The sequence below is a fragment of the Toxorhynchites rutilus genome, chromosome 1 (assembly GCF_029784135.1).
Source record: "Toxorhynchites rutilus septentrionalis strain SRP chromosome 1, ASM2978413v1, whole genome shotgun sequence".
In the NCBI taxonomy this organism is placed as follows: domain Eukaryota; kingdom Metazoa; phylum Arthropoda; class Insecta; order Diptera; family Culicidae; genus Toxorhynchites; species Toxorhynchites rutilus.
In genome coordinates, this window is record NC_073744.1 from 92701782 (window position 1) to 92719207 (window position 17426).

Genomic DNA, 17426 nt, shown 5'->3' on the forward strand with positions numbered 1-17426 from the left:
TGGGCGGTCTTACGGAAGTTGGTCGGAACCTCAACCATGGTCGATGAAAAGATGTATGTCGGCGTGTTTTTTTACATTTTCGTGGCTTTGGTGGTCGACTGTCTCTCCATTTTGGCCATTCACCCAAAAGTTTTTAACGGTCGCAGCTGGGAAGTGTTGAGAAGGTTGGCGGTCTTCGCGACAATGTTTACCTCCAGCCGATCCATTCTCCAGTGATCTTTTGGCATAATGGGCTGACCCCAGGTTCGGCATAAAGACCACATCACCTTCCCAACTTCGGCAAGCACTTCGTACTATATATCTCCCCGTCCACAATATGATTAGAAAGAAGAGCGGCTTGGACATGCGCTTCTCATCTGTCAGAGAAGGACCTTCTTCGAGAACTTGGTGTGGATAATATATTCGAAGTCATCGCTTACCTGGGGAACGTAAAGTACCCGATCCCCTGCCATTCGTTAAATTCTAGCATCAAGTACGTCTCGTCTTTCATTATAAGCAGGGAAAGAAGTTTTTCACCAGTGAAAAAAAAAGTTTTTCACTTCTTTGGCCGGAAAGAGGATTTTCACCAGCACCTCAAGCTACTCCTTCTGGGTGATTGCTTGCTGCTCAGATACGGCCGGTCTCATCTGACGCTTCCACATAAAAATATCCAGTTTGACCAGATTCTCCTTCACCGTTTGGCCGGTTGCTTCGATGTCCCGGCTTAAGGAGCAGCAGGGATATGATGTTGTAAATACCAGATTGGCTATATCTGGCGGACACAAAGTGCCTCAGGATGTCCAACTCCTTCGCTGTGGGGTGGAGCTTGCAGTATGAAAAAATCATCAAGTTACTTGACAGTGCTGCTGCTGCGAATCAACAGCCTTGAATAATTTTTGTTTTAGGCTTAATAAACGGAAGATTTAAGAAAAAAATCGAGCATTGCATTCGGTAATATTCGTAATTTCTTTTTCAAAGAAAATTGTAGAATTCGAATCGTGCTTGCCAGACGTAAATGCTTTGATTGAGCGAGTGATTTTCAGGCGCAAACAAAATCTAAACCACCGAAAAATCACAACTGAGTGCCGATACTTAGAAAAAAATAATACATATCAGTTCAGACTCGCTAAACTATGGTATATGTTCCCATAACGTATATAAATAACGTTTTGTTATTTGTGTCCCGCGTTAGACCTCTGACCATCTGGTCACTTTATATTTATGGGTTGTAGAAATCGTATTAATGCAACAAAATAAATAAAAAAAAAGGTTGTTTTTTTTAATAATTTGATGATGTTTATACAGGGTTTTGTTGAACTTTGTCTTCATATTTTTCGTCAATTTCTTCCTTGAAGCTCCTTCTTAAGCCGATACAAAGTTTTTCGCTTTCAAAATAGAGTCTATGATTGTGGGGGCCAACCGATTTCCAGACTTTGTTTTGTTGGCATTGTAAAGCAAAAATATTCGCTCAACACAAGCTGATGAATGTTATCAAAAAGGGTCTTACAAACGACCTTAGCAAATTCTGATCACGCTTTTTGACATCCAACAGCTGGGACCAAGTTATATCTGAGTCACTCAATTTTTGCCCCATAAGATTTGTCTTGAGTACCCTGAATTCGTTGTCCAAGCCTTGTCTATTATCTGCTTCAACGATTTGAGGAAATTGGTGTATGGCAAATGTAAGGCAAATAGTGTATTAAGCTTTGTCAAACGCTTCTCACATAACTTCTAGGGCCCATACACAATAAAGCTTTTGTATATCACATGTGAAGGCCCATTCTGGAATACTGTAACATCGTTTGGAACCTGTATATGGTCCTACATGAAGAACGCATTGAGTCAGTCCAGAAACAGATTCTCTTATTTGCACTCCGTAAGATGAATTGGACCTCGTTTCCACTTCTTTCATATGAAGCACGCTGCATGCTCATAAACATCCAATCACTAAAGGAACGCCGTAAATTTGCAATGCTTTCTTTTGTTAATGATTTAATTTCGCAACGAGTACAATCAGCTGAATTACTAGAAAAATTAAATTTCTATGTACCTGGGCGTTAACTCCTATCAATCGCATGATGCGTATATACAATCAGCACTGCGAATTAATTGACACAACAATGAATAAAAAAAACTAAAAAGAAACATGTACCGTATGAATAATATTTAACTTAAGAAAACATTGTAACATTAATATATAAGTATGTAGTCCACGAAAATGAATAAATAAAATCATTAAGGCTATTAAATAACGAGACCGCGCGCCTGGAGGGCGCCCTAGAGGAGTGGGGGCGAAAACGAATGGTACGTTCGGTAGCTTGAAGTGTCTGCTATAAACGTACGAAAACACGTTTTTGTCACTATAGTAGTGACATGAAGTTCATGAAGCTTATTTTGCCATTCGTAATCACCCCATTAACATATATCTTCAATTTATTCATTTCAACTGCAAAATTTCTCAAGTTGTGGAAATTGACGGAAGCCTATCTAATCCAATTAATATCCTGTCAGGTGTTCATCAAGGATGAGTGTTGGGCCCTCTTTCATTTTCATTATTTATTAACGATTTGCCACCTGTCTTGAAAAATTGTTCTATTCATATGTTTGCGGATGATTTGCAACTGTACATTTGCTCAAACGTTGGTGATTTAGAAAATATAGGACGTCGTATTAACTATGATCTCAATAATGTTTCACTATGGTCTCTGAGTAATATGCTCCCAATAAATTCAACAAAAACTAAAGCCATGTTCATTAATAACGAAAAAATAAAAAAATATTAATAACGAAAAAATTTAATATGTGCAAAAAGGTGCAACTCTTGGTGATATTTTCCAATCTAACCTCGAGTGGGACTCTCAAATAAATGCACAATATGGTAAGATCTTTGCAGGCTTACGACATCTTCGACTTGCAGCAGAAATGCTTCCTGTGTCCACCATGCTTTTGCTATTCAAATCTCTTCTATTACCTCATTTTTCCTATGGATCAGAATTGATTTTGAACGCATCAGTCGCTGCGTTTGACGGACTGAGGGTATCATTAAACCAATGTGTTCGATGGCTCTTCAGATTATCCAGATTTTCTAGAGTACAGCGGCAGCTGTTGGGATGTTCATTCCATAGTTTCTTCAAATTACGATGTTATGTCACTTTATTTAGGATAATTCATTTCAATCCTATCTTAGTGACAAGTTGCAGTCTTTCAGAAGTTCCAAAGTTCATCATTTTGTTCTTATGCCTCAGAACTCCTCTCATTACAGCAATACTTTTTTCGTGCGTGCGATTAATTTATGGAATCAACTTCCAGCGGATATTAAATTTATTCATTCAGCAGCAAGATTCCGTCGAGAATGTATAAATTGGCTAAATTGAGGGAATCGTCTTGAATGAGATGAGCGACAGTATAGTGGATAGAGTTTACATGTATTGTGTAGTTCTCATCATTATTTTCAATGTATTTAAATTTAGTTTGGATTGACTTTGTAACGGTTATAAGGTTGTGGTATGAACAACGTTGAATCCGATTGTAGAATTTTTATAAGGGTAAACCCTTACTCTACAAGTATGAATAAACAAACAGACATAGTGCCTAAAAGAAGACATGAGCCCCGGAATACACTGAGAAACAGCTTTCGATGCTGATATCCATTTAGGTACATTATCATTTCCGAGAGAGGTATTTCTAAGCCGTGGTTCAAGCTCACTGATCTGACTATCAATCGATATGTGTACTAGAACGAATGTTTGAAGAAAATCATGACCCCGTTTCAATAAACGCATCATGCAGACGGACAATATTGGTTTTGGCTGGAAAAAGCGTCCTCGCATTACACAAAGAAACACAATCGTTCCTGAGTACCCATTTGATCCTATTTGTACCCAAACACCGCAATCTGACAAGTCTGCCTCAGTGTCGTCATATCGAAGATTTCTTCGGGATTTGGTTGTATGTTTGTTTGTTTATCTTTTTTTGACCTCGTGGCCTGAACAAAAGTAAGGAATTTTGGAACAACGATGTCACCTGCATGAAATGCAGGCATCGAGTACGCCGTATCGGAAAAGTTCTCTACCTCGAAGACCACTTCCGAATTTACAGTAGAGGGTATGGAAAAGAACTTCACTGTAACATGATGCAGAGATACCATTATTTTCATACAAACAAAAAATGAATCATATCCGTTATCATTCAGAACTAGTGATGTCCATTATTTAAGTACAAAGTTGAGAAAACTCTCACCTCATCAATCCAAGATTTATATTTTTCCGTCATTGGTAGCTGCTCCAGCATAGCTGATCCCTGGTTCGTTTTCCAATTACCTGAAATTGATTTTCTCCTGCAATAGAACATAAATAACAGTATTAAAAAGAACAATACAGACAACAATGCAAAATCTTACATGAACGCTTTGTAGTGGGGTCCAATTTTTTGGATATGGACGTCGAATTTAGATTCGATATAGGGTTCCAGACTACAATAAGAGTTGTTATCAGAAAGTCCGGCACCACACAAAAGCCCAGCAGCATCCTGCAATGCACTGGCATTATCCAATCTGGCAGTCGCCTTCCCGCCGTGGCAATGGCCGGCCTTCAATACACATGGGAAGCGTTGCCACGTGAGCTATAACGTCAAAGAGAAGAAAAAAACTCTCGGTTAGTTAGAAGTATCAAATCACTAGTGTTTTAAGGAATAATATGATTGTAATCACTGATATTCTACTATTATTTTTATGCCATTTACTAAACTAGCACAAGAAGGATTAAACGTGATTTATATTTCCTTTATAAAAAAATATTTCTGACTCTATAATTTTGTTTTTTAATGTTCAATTGCTTCTACGAAAATGTCGAGCTACTCAAAATAATTACTAGTCGAAGATCCAACCTTGTTGACTTAGCAATGTGTCAATAGATAAAATGTAGCGAATGGAGCTTTTATCCATGTGCAACGTTTAGCACATCTTTTGAGCCTACCAGATGCATTCACGCCTTGATTAAATCACTATTGACCCATTCCAGAGTTTTGATCCGCTAAAAACAGTTTTTTTTTCTCTTTATCATGTATAAATCACACGATTTCCAAATAGTAAACGATATTTTTTTTTTAATCCGTTTATTTTTACAGGCTCAGTTACATAAGTTTAATGGAGCCAAACTCTTAACTATATTTCAAATAGCATATATCAACATGTTGTTTCCTTAATTCTATGGTTAATGAAATAGGAAACCGATTACTCGCGGTCGACTCGAGTTTAGAAGGGTGACACATTTGCATTAGGAAAAGGATGGGATGTAAGGAGATGTATGTTTACACTCGCACTCACATTCACATTCACATTCTCATTCACACTGACACTTCACACTCAATTCTTAAAATTATCCTTACATCTAATATGTATTTACAATTTAACTTATTCTAATGTTAGTAGGAAGGGAACCGATATCTCGCGAAGGACGAAAAGGAGGGGAAAAGGATGTATGACGATCACACTCGAAGATCGATAGCTTTAAGGAAAACATATATTTGGGACATGTAATCAAGGTCTAACCGTGCCAACACACCTCTCACTGGCACATTGGACTGCTTTCCTCCAGCCCGAAGTGAGTTTTCTAAATTCGATCTGGCGACAAGATACAACTCGCACGACCAAACAACGTGTTCGATGTCGTGGTAACCATGGCCACAACCGCAGAGATTGCTGTCGGCAAGATTAAAACGAAAAAGCAACGCGTCTAACGAACAGTGATTGGACATGAGTCGGGAGAAGGTGCGAATAAAGTCCCGATTCAAGTCCAAACTTTTGAACCACGGATTGAGGCTAACTTTAGTGATAATTGAGTGGAGCCACCGGCCTAATTCATCTTCGTTCCATTTGCGTTGCCAGTTAACGATGGTATTTTTACGAACTAAAGAATAAAATTCATTGAAGGCGATTTGACGCTGATAAATTTCGCCTTCAATTGCACCTACCTTTGTTAATGAGTCAGCCCTCTCATTACCCGGAATTGAGCAATGTGAAGGGACCCAGACAAAGGTAATGACATAACAGCGTCTGGATAAAGCACTCAAAATTTCTCGTATTCTCTCAAGGAAGTACGGCGAGTGCTTTTCCGGCCTCACTGAACGGATAGCTTCGACAGAGCTCAGACTATCCGTTACAATGTAATAGTGTTCAACAGGTCGTGAGGCGACGCTGTCCAGCGCCCAGTGTATTGCTGCCAATTCAGCAATATACACTGAGCAAGGATACTGAAGACTGTGTGAGGTGCTGAAAAATTTGTTGAACACTCCAAATCCTGTGGACTCATTCATAGAGGACCCATCAGTAAAGTACATATTATCACAATTGACACGCCCATACTTTGCTTCGAAAATCGTTGGAACGATCCCCGGTCGATGATAATCTGGAATTCCATGGATATCCTGCTTCATGGACAGATCAAAATGCACAGAGGAATTGATGTAGTCAGGAAAACAAACACGGTTGGGAATATACGAAGAAGGATCAACCTGCATGGAGACGAATTCATGATATGAGCTCATGAATCCAGAATGAAAATTTAGCTCGATCAGCTGCTCAAAATTTCCGATCACCAATGGGTTCATAACCTTACACCGGATGAGGAACCGAAGAGATAATAAATTGAAGCGATCTTTTAGTGGGAGTACGCCTGCCAAAACCTCGAGACTCATGGTATGCGTTGAGGGCATACATCCCAACGCGATACGGAGACAAAGATACTGAATTCGCTCGAGTTTAATGAGGTGTGTTTTGGCAGCTGATTGAAAACAGAAACTGTCATACTCCATCACTGAGAGAATAGTTGTTCGATACAACATTAGAAGATCTTCGGGATGGGCTCCCCACCAGGTGCCGGTAATTGTACGGAGAAAGTTTATTCTTTGTTGGCATTTTTTACTCAGATACCTAATATGGGCCCCCAAGTACATTTGGAGTCGAACCAGACCCCAAGATACTTGAATGACATAGCATGAGTGATCGGTTTACCCAAAAGTTGAAGCTTTGGTTTTGCTGGTCTATGCTTCCTAGAAAAACCACCATCTCTGTTTTCTCCGTGGAGAATTCGATCCTTAGCCCAATGGCCCAGGTTGAAAAATTGTTCAAAGTATCTTGTAAGGGTCCTTGCAGGTCGGATTCGTTTGATCCTACGACAGACACCACTCCATCATCTGCAAGTTGTCTTAGGCTGCAATTTTGTGTAAGGCAATTGTCGATGTCGCTTACATAGAAGTTGTACAAAAGGGGGCTTAAACATGAGCCCTGGGGGAGTCCCATGTAGGAGACCCGACTTACTGTCGAATCCCCGTGAGAAAAATTCAAATGTTTCTCACAAAGCAAGTTATATAACATATTATTCAATAGAGGCGGCAGACCCCGAGAGTGTAATTTGTCTGACAGGACCTCTATTGAAACTGAATCAAAGGCCCCCATTATGTCCAAGAATACTGAAGCCATTTGTTTTTTTCCGGCGTAAGCCATTTGAATTTCTGAAGAAAGCAACGCAAGACAATCATTCGTCCCCTTGCCCCTGCGGAACCCATATTGTGTATTTGAGAGTAGGCCATTCGTTTCAACCCATCGATCAAGGCGAAACAAGATCATTTTCTTCAACAATTTCCGTATACAAGACAGCATTGCTATTGGGCGGTACGAATTGAAGTCGGACGCGGGTTTTCCGGGTTTTTGAATAGCTATAACTCGCACTTGTCTCCAATCATCTGGAACAATATTATGTTCCAGAAACCGATTGAATAAATTCAACAAGCGATGTTTCGCCACATCAGGGAGGTTTTTCAACAAGTTGAACTTAATTCGATCCGATCCCGGAGCAGAATTGTTACATGAAAGGAGAGCAAGAGAGAATTCTACCATCGAAAACTCAGAATCAAGATCGCACCTATCTTGTGGTATATCTCGAACAATTTTTTGCACGGGAGCGGAATCGGGACAAACCTTTCGTGCAAAATTAAAAATCCATCGATGTAAATATTCTTCGCTTTCATTCGTTGAAGAGCGATTTCTCATGTTTCGAGCCACTTTCCATAATTTTTTCATTGACGTTTCTCGTGACAAACCTCCAACGAAATTTCGCCAATAAGCACGTTTTTTCCCTTTGATCAAATTATTGAACTGATTCTCAAGGGCTAAATACGTTTGAAAATTTTCAAGAGTTCCACGTTTCCGAAAAGCTTTAAATGCATTCGATTTTTCTATATAAAGCTTGGAACATTGGCTATCCCACCATAGATTGGGAGGCCTTCGGGAAATGGTGGAACCTGGAACGGGTTTCGTTTGAGCGCGAACTGCGATGTCATAGATCAAACGAGAAAGGAAGTTATACTCCTCCAATGGAGGTAAACCATCTCTGGAATTGATGGCTAGAGCAATCGCGTCCGCATACTTTTTCCAGTCAATGTGTCTTGTGAGGTCATATGCCATGTTTATAGATTCAGAAGAATTCGACCCAATGGTGATGGAAATTTTGATTGGCAAGTGATCACAACCGTTGGGGTCCTGGATTACATTCCACTTGCAATCTAACGATAATGAATTCGAGCAAAGCGAGAGGTCAAGAGCACTTGGATTAGCAGGAGGTTTAGGTACACGTGTTGTTTCCCCAGTGTTCAAAACGGTCATATTGAAGCTGTTACAAAGGTCATATATCATCGATGAACGATTGTCGTCGTACTGTTCCCCCCAGGCAGTTCCGTGAGAGTTGAAGTCTCCCAAGATCAATCGTGGCTCAGGAAGGAGTGAGCACATGTCAACAAGTTGCTTGCGGCTAACCGCAGCTCTCGGAGGCCAATACAAGCTGACAATACAGAGGTCTTTGCCTCTGATGTTTGCATGACAAGCAACAGCTTCAATCCCTCCAATAGGTGGAAGGTCAATTCGAAAAAATGAGTGGCACTTATTGATCCCCAATAGCACCCCTCCGTATCTGTCATCACGGTCCAAGCGTATAATATTGAAATCACGGAAAGAGAGATCATCTCACGAAGAAAGCCAAGTTTCGGACAGAGCAAAAACATCACAATTGAACTTATGAATTAAAAATTTGAATATATCCAATTTAGGGATAAGACTACGACAATTCCACTGTAAAACAGTGATATCTCCGACCTCTCTATTTAAATTAGACATCAAGAGAGATAATCATTGCAAGGAGGGGTCATGTTTGCATCAATTGTTGCAAAATTGTCTTTAATACTGGAAGCATTGAAATGACAATGGTTCTGATGGAGTCGGAAACGTTAAAACACTTGAAGATTTGATCCAAAAGGCCAGACAACTTTATAAATCCCGATTGGGAAGTTGAGCTGGACGGAAAAATAGGGACAGTTGGGGTTTTTGATGTCCCATCGAGTGCTGGGTCGTTCGAAGGTGAACTATTCCCACGGAAGCCAGGAGGAACCTGATTTTGCTTGTCCGCTGCACTCGGTTTTTTAGGCAAGCTAACAGGGGATATCACCGGAGGGACTTGTGATTGAATTTTGGGAGTGGTCACATTTTTGCGCCGGGGATTCCCTTGGGAAATAAACGGTGTGCCCCCGTGAGCTGTGTCCGCTTCCATTTCGTCAACTGGCAACGTGGAAAAGATATTGTGTGAGGAGATTGGATGTTGTTGTTGTTGGGCCTGTGGAGAAGCGCCCTTTAAAATTTCCGCAAAAGTGCGTTTCGAGCGTTCCTTTAAAGAGCGTTTCTGTTTCTCCCAGCGACTCCTGTAAATTTCACATGCTGAGAGCTCATGTGGGGTCCCCCGCAATATGGACACTTATGCTCAGTCGCACTGCAGGATTTGCCCACATGTTGCTCTCCGCAAGTGGCACAGCGCTCCTTGTTGGCGCAGTAGTCTGCTGTGTGGCCAACTGACTTGTATTTGTTGCAAGTCATGGGCTTTGGCACGAAGAGACGCAGCGGAAGCCTCAATTTGTCCACCATAACGTAGTCAGGGAGGGCGGAACCAGCAAAAGTTACTCGAAACGAGTCGGACGGCGTGAATTTTGTTTTTCCCTCTTCCTGGGACTCTTTTCCTAATTGATGGCAGTCCAAAATTTTAACTTTCGTCAAAGGGAGCTTTTTAAATCTGCCATCTCCCTCTTTTATGAATGCGCTCGTCAGACCCGTTTCTGTAATCACCCCCGAAATTTCTACGTTATGGCAGGGCACATAGACGCGATATTCTAGTACGAACCTATTGTCGACAACAATCTCGTTAGCTTGCTTCCGGTCAGCCACGACAACACGCAGTTTGTTCGGTCGAACCTTTCTAATTTCGACCACGGAGGAATAATTTTTTGTCAGATCTTTCATGATCTGAATGACGTTGAGCGATTTCCCGTTGGGTTTGGGCCGGAAGAAAACAACCCATGGGCCAGATCCAGATGCATCTTCTGGATAGACCATGATACGCGGAGAAGGGACAACTGAGGGGGAGGACGAAGTCGATTGTTGAGCGGAAGCGGGAACAGTTGGGCTGGGAGGCAAGTTCGGGAGATAATCGGAAGCGGGAGCGGGAGATTGAGAGGGCGAAGTGGAAAAGTTTGCCAATTTTCTTGAAGGGGGCTTGTTGAGGTTGATTAACTCTTCCAAAAAATGGAAGAAAAAGTGACGAGCCAGCCAAAAGAGTTGAAAGGGAAAAAACAACATAATGAGACAGTTGATACTCCTCTATTTGTGGATCGTTATTAACCAAATTTTGTAGGTTGTTGACCCTCATTGTTTGATCTGAGAAACCCAAGCATAAAAGTGTTTGAACTTAGGTTTATCTGATAAACTAAAAAATGCTCTATTATTGTGACGTGACAACGCTTCAAGATACCTTTTTTAAAATCCTTGTATTTCACAAATTACAAAATGAAACCTAGGTCTACCCACGGCTCTTCAAACAAGTATTCAATTATCCATTCAATGGTATATAGACATTGAAGTTTGGTTAAGTAAGTGCAGAGATGTCTTAATAAACATATAAATATTAAAAACCTAAAATATTTTAGATATAACTATGTTGTATTTTAAACTCGCCCCTCTCAAAGGTTGGTGCATAGAACTCAAATTCGTTTTAAAGAATTTATCATATAACTAGTTCTTTTCAAATATTTTTTTTTCAATTTTCTCCTAAAACTAGATTTGAAATTTGGTTCTCTGGTACTTAACCTCACGGAATGGGTCATACACAGGGAATTTCGTGAAGAAAAACAATAACGCAAATCTCAGAACATCAACAATGAATCTTTTAAATCTAAACAGATTCAAATCAATTCTCTCGTTACACTAATCAACTGTATTATCAAAGTTTGAACGATAAGCGAGTTGTTCAGCTATTGCCTTAGGTTTAATTTTATTATGAGACATTCATCACACTCCTGGAAAGGCGCTTGATATAATAAATGAATCATGTGAAAAAGTCATACACTCTCCATACACCTCTGCTATTGCAAATCTCGCGCGCTCGTCGAACGTCGTTTGAGCACCTTCCGCACCGGCTTATTTATGTTGAATGTATGCTCGATTATGTTCATAATGATTTCCTCACGATTAAATGTCTCTAGAAGTTATGTACTACAGGAACCTGCGATGATGTATGACGGTCATTGAACATGTTGCGGTCACAAGAAATAATAATAGCATCGCCACTTACGGCACGGTCTAGACTAGTCCAGACAGCGAAAATATGTATAGCTGGGTTGAGAGGTTTTTCCTTTCTGCGTTGTATTTACTTAGCTATTCATTTACTACAGCCTGGCTCACGAATCTCGGCTGGAGTCTAATTAGTGTCATTGAATAGCACGGTTTTAGTGCTTATAGATATATACGTACAGGGTTACCCATATCGTGGTACGGAAAATTTATTTCATTCTGGATTCGTTTGGCGAAATTTACATAGCTACACAAACGTTCTGTTTACGTCGACCATCCTCATATACTTGAGAAGCTGAAAACCTTACAAAAAGTAATCCTAAATTACCCCCGAAAGATTGAATCGTGGCAGCGATCACGTGGCTAATGTTTGAACGAAGTTTCATGCGACATTTAATTTTGGTTTGCCATTTATGAACCATGAAATGGATAAACCTGTATAAAACGGTGCATCGGTAGGATGGAAATCATTATTTGGACGGTATCCAAGTAGGAAATCCGGAATCTACGAGATAGTGAATGAACTTTACTAGCTTGACTTAGGAGATGAGACAAGTTGGTGATGTGATGCGGAATTGTATTGCCCGTTGTTCTGGTTTAAACCAATGTTATTCTAGATATCAAGAGATGATGTGATATATATGAAGATATCTGATCGAATTACATATTGGCCATAATTGGAAACAATCAAATGCGTTACTCGTAATGAAATGAAAAACGGAATTTGTTGCTAATACACTGCATTTCACAACTATAGAACTACTAATTTTTTCTGAGTTTTCAAAGATATATAAGAAGTCGGTTGAATTGAAGTATATAGTGTACGATATGATAACTATCTTCATTTATGAGACTGGCCATTTGAACTTTATTGTTGTGTTCAGGCGCGAAACATTCAAAAAACTAAAATTCCACTGTTTCATAACTAAAGAACCAGATGGAAAAACAGGAAGTGGGTTATATCTATGGTATAACCGCAAGGGTGACGTAGGACTATCGTTGATTTAGAGATCATTTGTTTGAAGTTGAATCTGAATTCATTCTGAATGAATGAATATTTGGGGGACTTCGAAATCGAGAGCGTTACGTTGGAGGCACAAGGTTTTATGCATCCAATATTGGATACGGAAATATCCTACTGATGGGAAGAATAATCTTCAGAAGCTATCCTGTTAATTGCGATTGATTGAAAAATCACAAAACCAAATGTATTTGGTCACAGTGTTACATGGATAGAAAACATTCAAATAAACTTTTTCACATGAATGTAATTTTAAATTCCCAGAGGAACTGGCAGATTATTTTCAGTAACGATTAGATATTTCCACATTTTCATCGATACTGGAAGCCCACCAGTGGTTTATGCTAACTCGATAACATGTTAATAGCACTTCATTGAAACATATTTGGTCACAGTGTTACATGGATAGAAAACATTCAAATAAACTCTTTCACGTGAATGTATTTTTAAATTCCCAGAGGAACTGGCAGATTATTTTCCGGATCTTTCTCGATGCTGAATGGCATCCAGACGGAAAGAATTCCGTGCGTGTATGTGTGTGTAGCGGCTGCTTCGATGGTCACCTTCTCATCTCCTGAAGAATCGGCTTCTCTGTGCTCCCTCACAGTTTGAAACAAACTGCTTGCGTTTCAGGGCAGATCTCGATCCTTCGCCGTCCAGAACCCTCAGCAACGATGTTGTCTTGTCGATGTCCTCACTTCTTCTTCTTCTTCTTTGTTTTTAAGAGGCTTTAAACTTTGCAGTTCATTCGCCTCTAAGTGTCCTCACGAAAAATGAATGCGTCTCACCACCAGAAAATCGCTTAAGTATGCTGTTTGTGCATGATTGAATCGAGAGAAGGCGTGGTTTACGATGGCAATTTGGAAGGCAAACTAGAGGGGAATGAACTCTCTGAGCTCGGAACATTCGGCGACTGAGCAATAATCGATTGTGGGCGCATACAATATTGGATACGGAAATATTCTACTGATGGGGAAGAATAATCTTCAGAAGCTATCCTGTTAAAGGGTGTGTCACATCAAATTGCATCACGGAAAAAACGCTGTAGAAATTCGCCCAGTAGACCGATCCTTTTGAAAATTTTAGACAGTAAAATAAAAACTATTAAACAACTTTTGGCATTTTCTTTTTATTCATACTTCGAGCCCAAGCCCGTATGCTCGCACCTTCCTCTTTACCCCGTCCATAAGGTTCTGTACAACGTCAGGTTGTAGTTTTTTTTTGAACAGAAATCCATTTTCTCTTGAAGTCCGCCTCCGATTTGACAACTTTTGGGTTCTTCCGGAGGGCCTGCTTCATAATCGCCCAATATTTCTCTATTGGGCGAAGCTCCGGCGCGTTGGGCGGGTTAATTTCCTTTGACACGAAGATGACCCCGTTGGCTTCGTACCACTCCAACACGTCCTTTGAATACTGGCACGAAGCGAGATCCGGCCTGCTGCTTCAATAGTAGTAGTAAGCGCTTCTGTAGGCACTCCTTAAGGTAAACCTGCCCGTTTACAGTGCCGGTCATCACGAAGGGGGCGCTCCGCTTTCCGCAAGAGCAGATCGCTTGCCACACCATGTACTTTTTGGCAAACTTGGATAGTTTCTGCTTGCGAATCTCCTCCGGAACGCTGAATTTGTCCTCTGCGGAGAAGAACAACAGGCCCGGCAGCTGACGAAAGTCCGCTTTGACGTAGGTTTCGTCGTCCATTACCAGGCAATGCGGCTTCGTCAACATTTCGGTGTACAGCTTCCGGGCTCGCGTCTTCCCCACCATGTTTGCCTTTCGTCGCGGTTAGGAGCCTTGCTTCCTTGTATGTACGCAGGCCCTCCCGCTGCTTGGTCCGCTGGACGAATGAACTTGACAAATTCAGCTTATTGGCAACATCCCGGACCGAACTTCTCGAATCACGTCTAAACTGCTTAACTACGCGCTTGTGATCTTTTTCACTGACGGAGCATCCATTTCTGACGTTCTTCACCTTCCGGTCGATGGTTAGGTTCTCGAAGTATCGTTTTAGTACTCTGCTGACCGTGGATTGGACGATTCCCAGCATCTTACCGATGTCCCGATGTGACAACTCCGGATTCTCGAAATGAGTGCACAGGATTAATTCACGACGATCTTTTTCGTTCGACGACATTTTTCCAAATTTACGAAAAATTGACAGTGAAGCATGGCCAACGTGATCTATACACTCTTATCTGATTATAAGCGAAAGCTGAAGATATAATTCCTAAAAATTAAATTTCTACAGCGTTTTTTCCGTGATGCAATTTGATGTGACACACCCTTTAATTACGATTGCTTGAAAAAGCACAAAACCAATTGTATTTGGTGACAGTGTTACATGGATAGAAAACATTAAAATAAACTCTTTCACATGAATGTAATTTTAAATTCCCAGAGGAACTAGCAGATTATTTTCAGTAACGATTAGATATTTCCACATTTTCCTCGATACTGGAAGCCCACCAGTGGTTATGGGAACTCGATAACCATCTGTTAATAGCACTTGATTGAAACATATTTGGTCACAGTGTTACATGGATAGAAAACATTCAAATAAACTATTTCACATGAATGTAATTTTAAATTCCCAGAGGAACTGGCAGATTATTTTCAGTAAAGATTAGATATTTTCACATTTTCCTCGATACTGGAAGCCCACCAGGTGTTAATGCTAACTCGATAACCATCTGTTAATAGCACTTGATTGAAACATATTTGGTCATAGTGTTACATGGATAGAAAACATTCAAATAAACTCTTTCACATGAATGTAGTTTTAAATTCCCAGAGGAACTGGCAGTTTATTTTCAGTAACGATTAGATATTTCCACATTTTCCTCGATACTGGAAGCCCACCAGTGGTTAATGCTAACTCGATAACCATCTATTAATAGCACTTGATTGAATCATATTTGGTCACAGTGTTACATGGATAGAAAACATTAAAATAAACTCTCTCACAATAATGTATTTTTAAATTCCCAGAGGTACTGGCAGTTTATTTTCAGTAACGATTAGATATTTCCACATTTTCCTCGATACTGGAAGCCCACCAGTGGTTAATGCTAACTCGATAACCATCTGTTAATAGCACTTGATTGAAACATATTTGGTCACAGTGTTACATGGATAGAAAACATTCAAATAAACTCTTTCACATGAATGTATTTTTAAATTCCCAGAGGAACTGGCAGATTATTTTCCGGATCTTTCTCGATGCTGAATGGCATCCAAACGGAAAGAATTCCGCGCGTGTATGTGTGTGTAGCGGCTGCATCGAGATCTTTCCGGGGAACCGTTTGTGGCATCACTCTCCTCCTGATGGATTCCCTTCTGGCCTAAGGTGCACAAACAGGCTCTTGGTGACACCGTTCATCCGCGCTTTCATGATAAACGAAGAGCTTCACCACAACAGCGACAACATGCTCCAATCGCTGTTCAATTTGAACTGAGTGGATTTCCGAGCTGCGCTCGCTTATATACCGATTAGTGATTTCAATAGCCTGATTTGAAAGCAATTTTAAGACTATTGAAACTAGTTTTTGGATCAGAAAGTAACAAGTATAGAACGCGTAGACATTTTATCTTTCGAATGAAGTGTTTATCATACCATTTCGTTCAGCTGTTTAGGAACTATTAACGCTCAAAATCTCGGTCTCCGGCGCAACGCTTTCGTTTTCGAAACTTTGATTTTACACCCCGGTATAGAAATGAAAGACGTAGTCCTACGTCAAAACTCTCACTCCTTTCCAAAATAACGTCAATTTCACATGAATTACAATAAGTTTTTATTTCGTATGTCATTTTCAGTTCTCAATCAGTTCAAATAGCCCATTCGGGATGGTTTTGACCAGGTTGCGCCATGTTGTAGTGTACATCTCGTTCTACGCGGAGGATACTGCTCGTTAAAGCTCTTCAAATCACTCATACTACTTGTAAGCTGCCTCTACTATTCGTACGATCACTCCTCATAAGTTCTTGATAGGGTTTTGATCTGGCAAACAAGCTGACCAGTCAGAAAGCCGCGATGATGGTGATTGGACCAACAGAAGTGAAAACTTCCACTTTTAAACCTGGTGAAGTTGAAAACTTGGTAGTAAATGACAGCGAATATATTAATAATATATGTCGATGTTTTGATCGTTGAGAAAGCCAACAAACTCAATGCTCGTGCTATTCGGCTAGCAAGCGTTTGACGATTAGCTATTCGGAAGTTTTCACGGCCCATATTTGTCGATGAGAGCAACGGCCGGTTGCAGCTGTTCAGATCGTGTGTTGCAGTTTCGCATGATGTCTATGTAAAAGAGTGACGAGTTCTTGAGTGATCAGAGAATTGCGTAGTTCCACATTTGATACGCCGGCTCGCCATGTGGTAGTCTATGGTGCCGTGTCCGAACAACAAACAATTGTTACATTGTGAGACGTCACGGTGTACCGGCCGGTAGCGCTCCAACTTCACGACGAAGTGGAAAAATGCGTGGATATTACCCAGATTCTTTTTTTTTTTTTATCCCATTTATTTATTTAAGGCTCATTAGCATTTTAGCTGTAACAGAGCCGAATTTTAATCGTGTACATGTCACATGGTTATCATATCTATAATTAGCACATTACACAGTTGCCATTCGCCAGTATTCCTTCTATACCATTACATATGGTACATTCACACAATAGCCATTTAGGCGTAAGAGTTTTCTATCTGTTCTTCCATTATCCAGTTAGACCGGACAGCGGAGACAGTTGATTGATCATTGTTGAGTTATTTA

At 40.4% G+C, this 17426-nt stretch overlaps 1 protein-coding gene across 2 annotated transcripts in view; it reads right to left on the minus strand.

Annotated features, from left to right (window-relative positions):
- Positions 1-17426, minus strand: part of LOC129763312 (synapsin) — a 133395-nt gene that overhangs the window by 11296 nt on the left and 104673 nt on the right. For both annotated transcript variants that reach the window (XM_055762246.1, XM_055762247.1), the window contains 2 exons: positions 4379-4599; positions 4219-4315 (listed from right to left, as the gene is read on the minus strand). In XM_055762246.1, coding sequence (XP_055618221.1) covers positions 4219-4315; positions 4379-4599 — 318 coding nt within the window. The remainder of the gene's footprint in view (positions 1-4218; positions 4316-4378; positions 4600-17426) is intronic.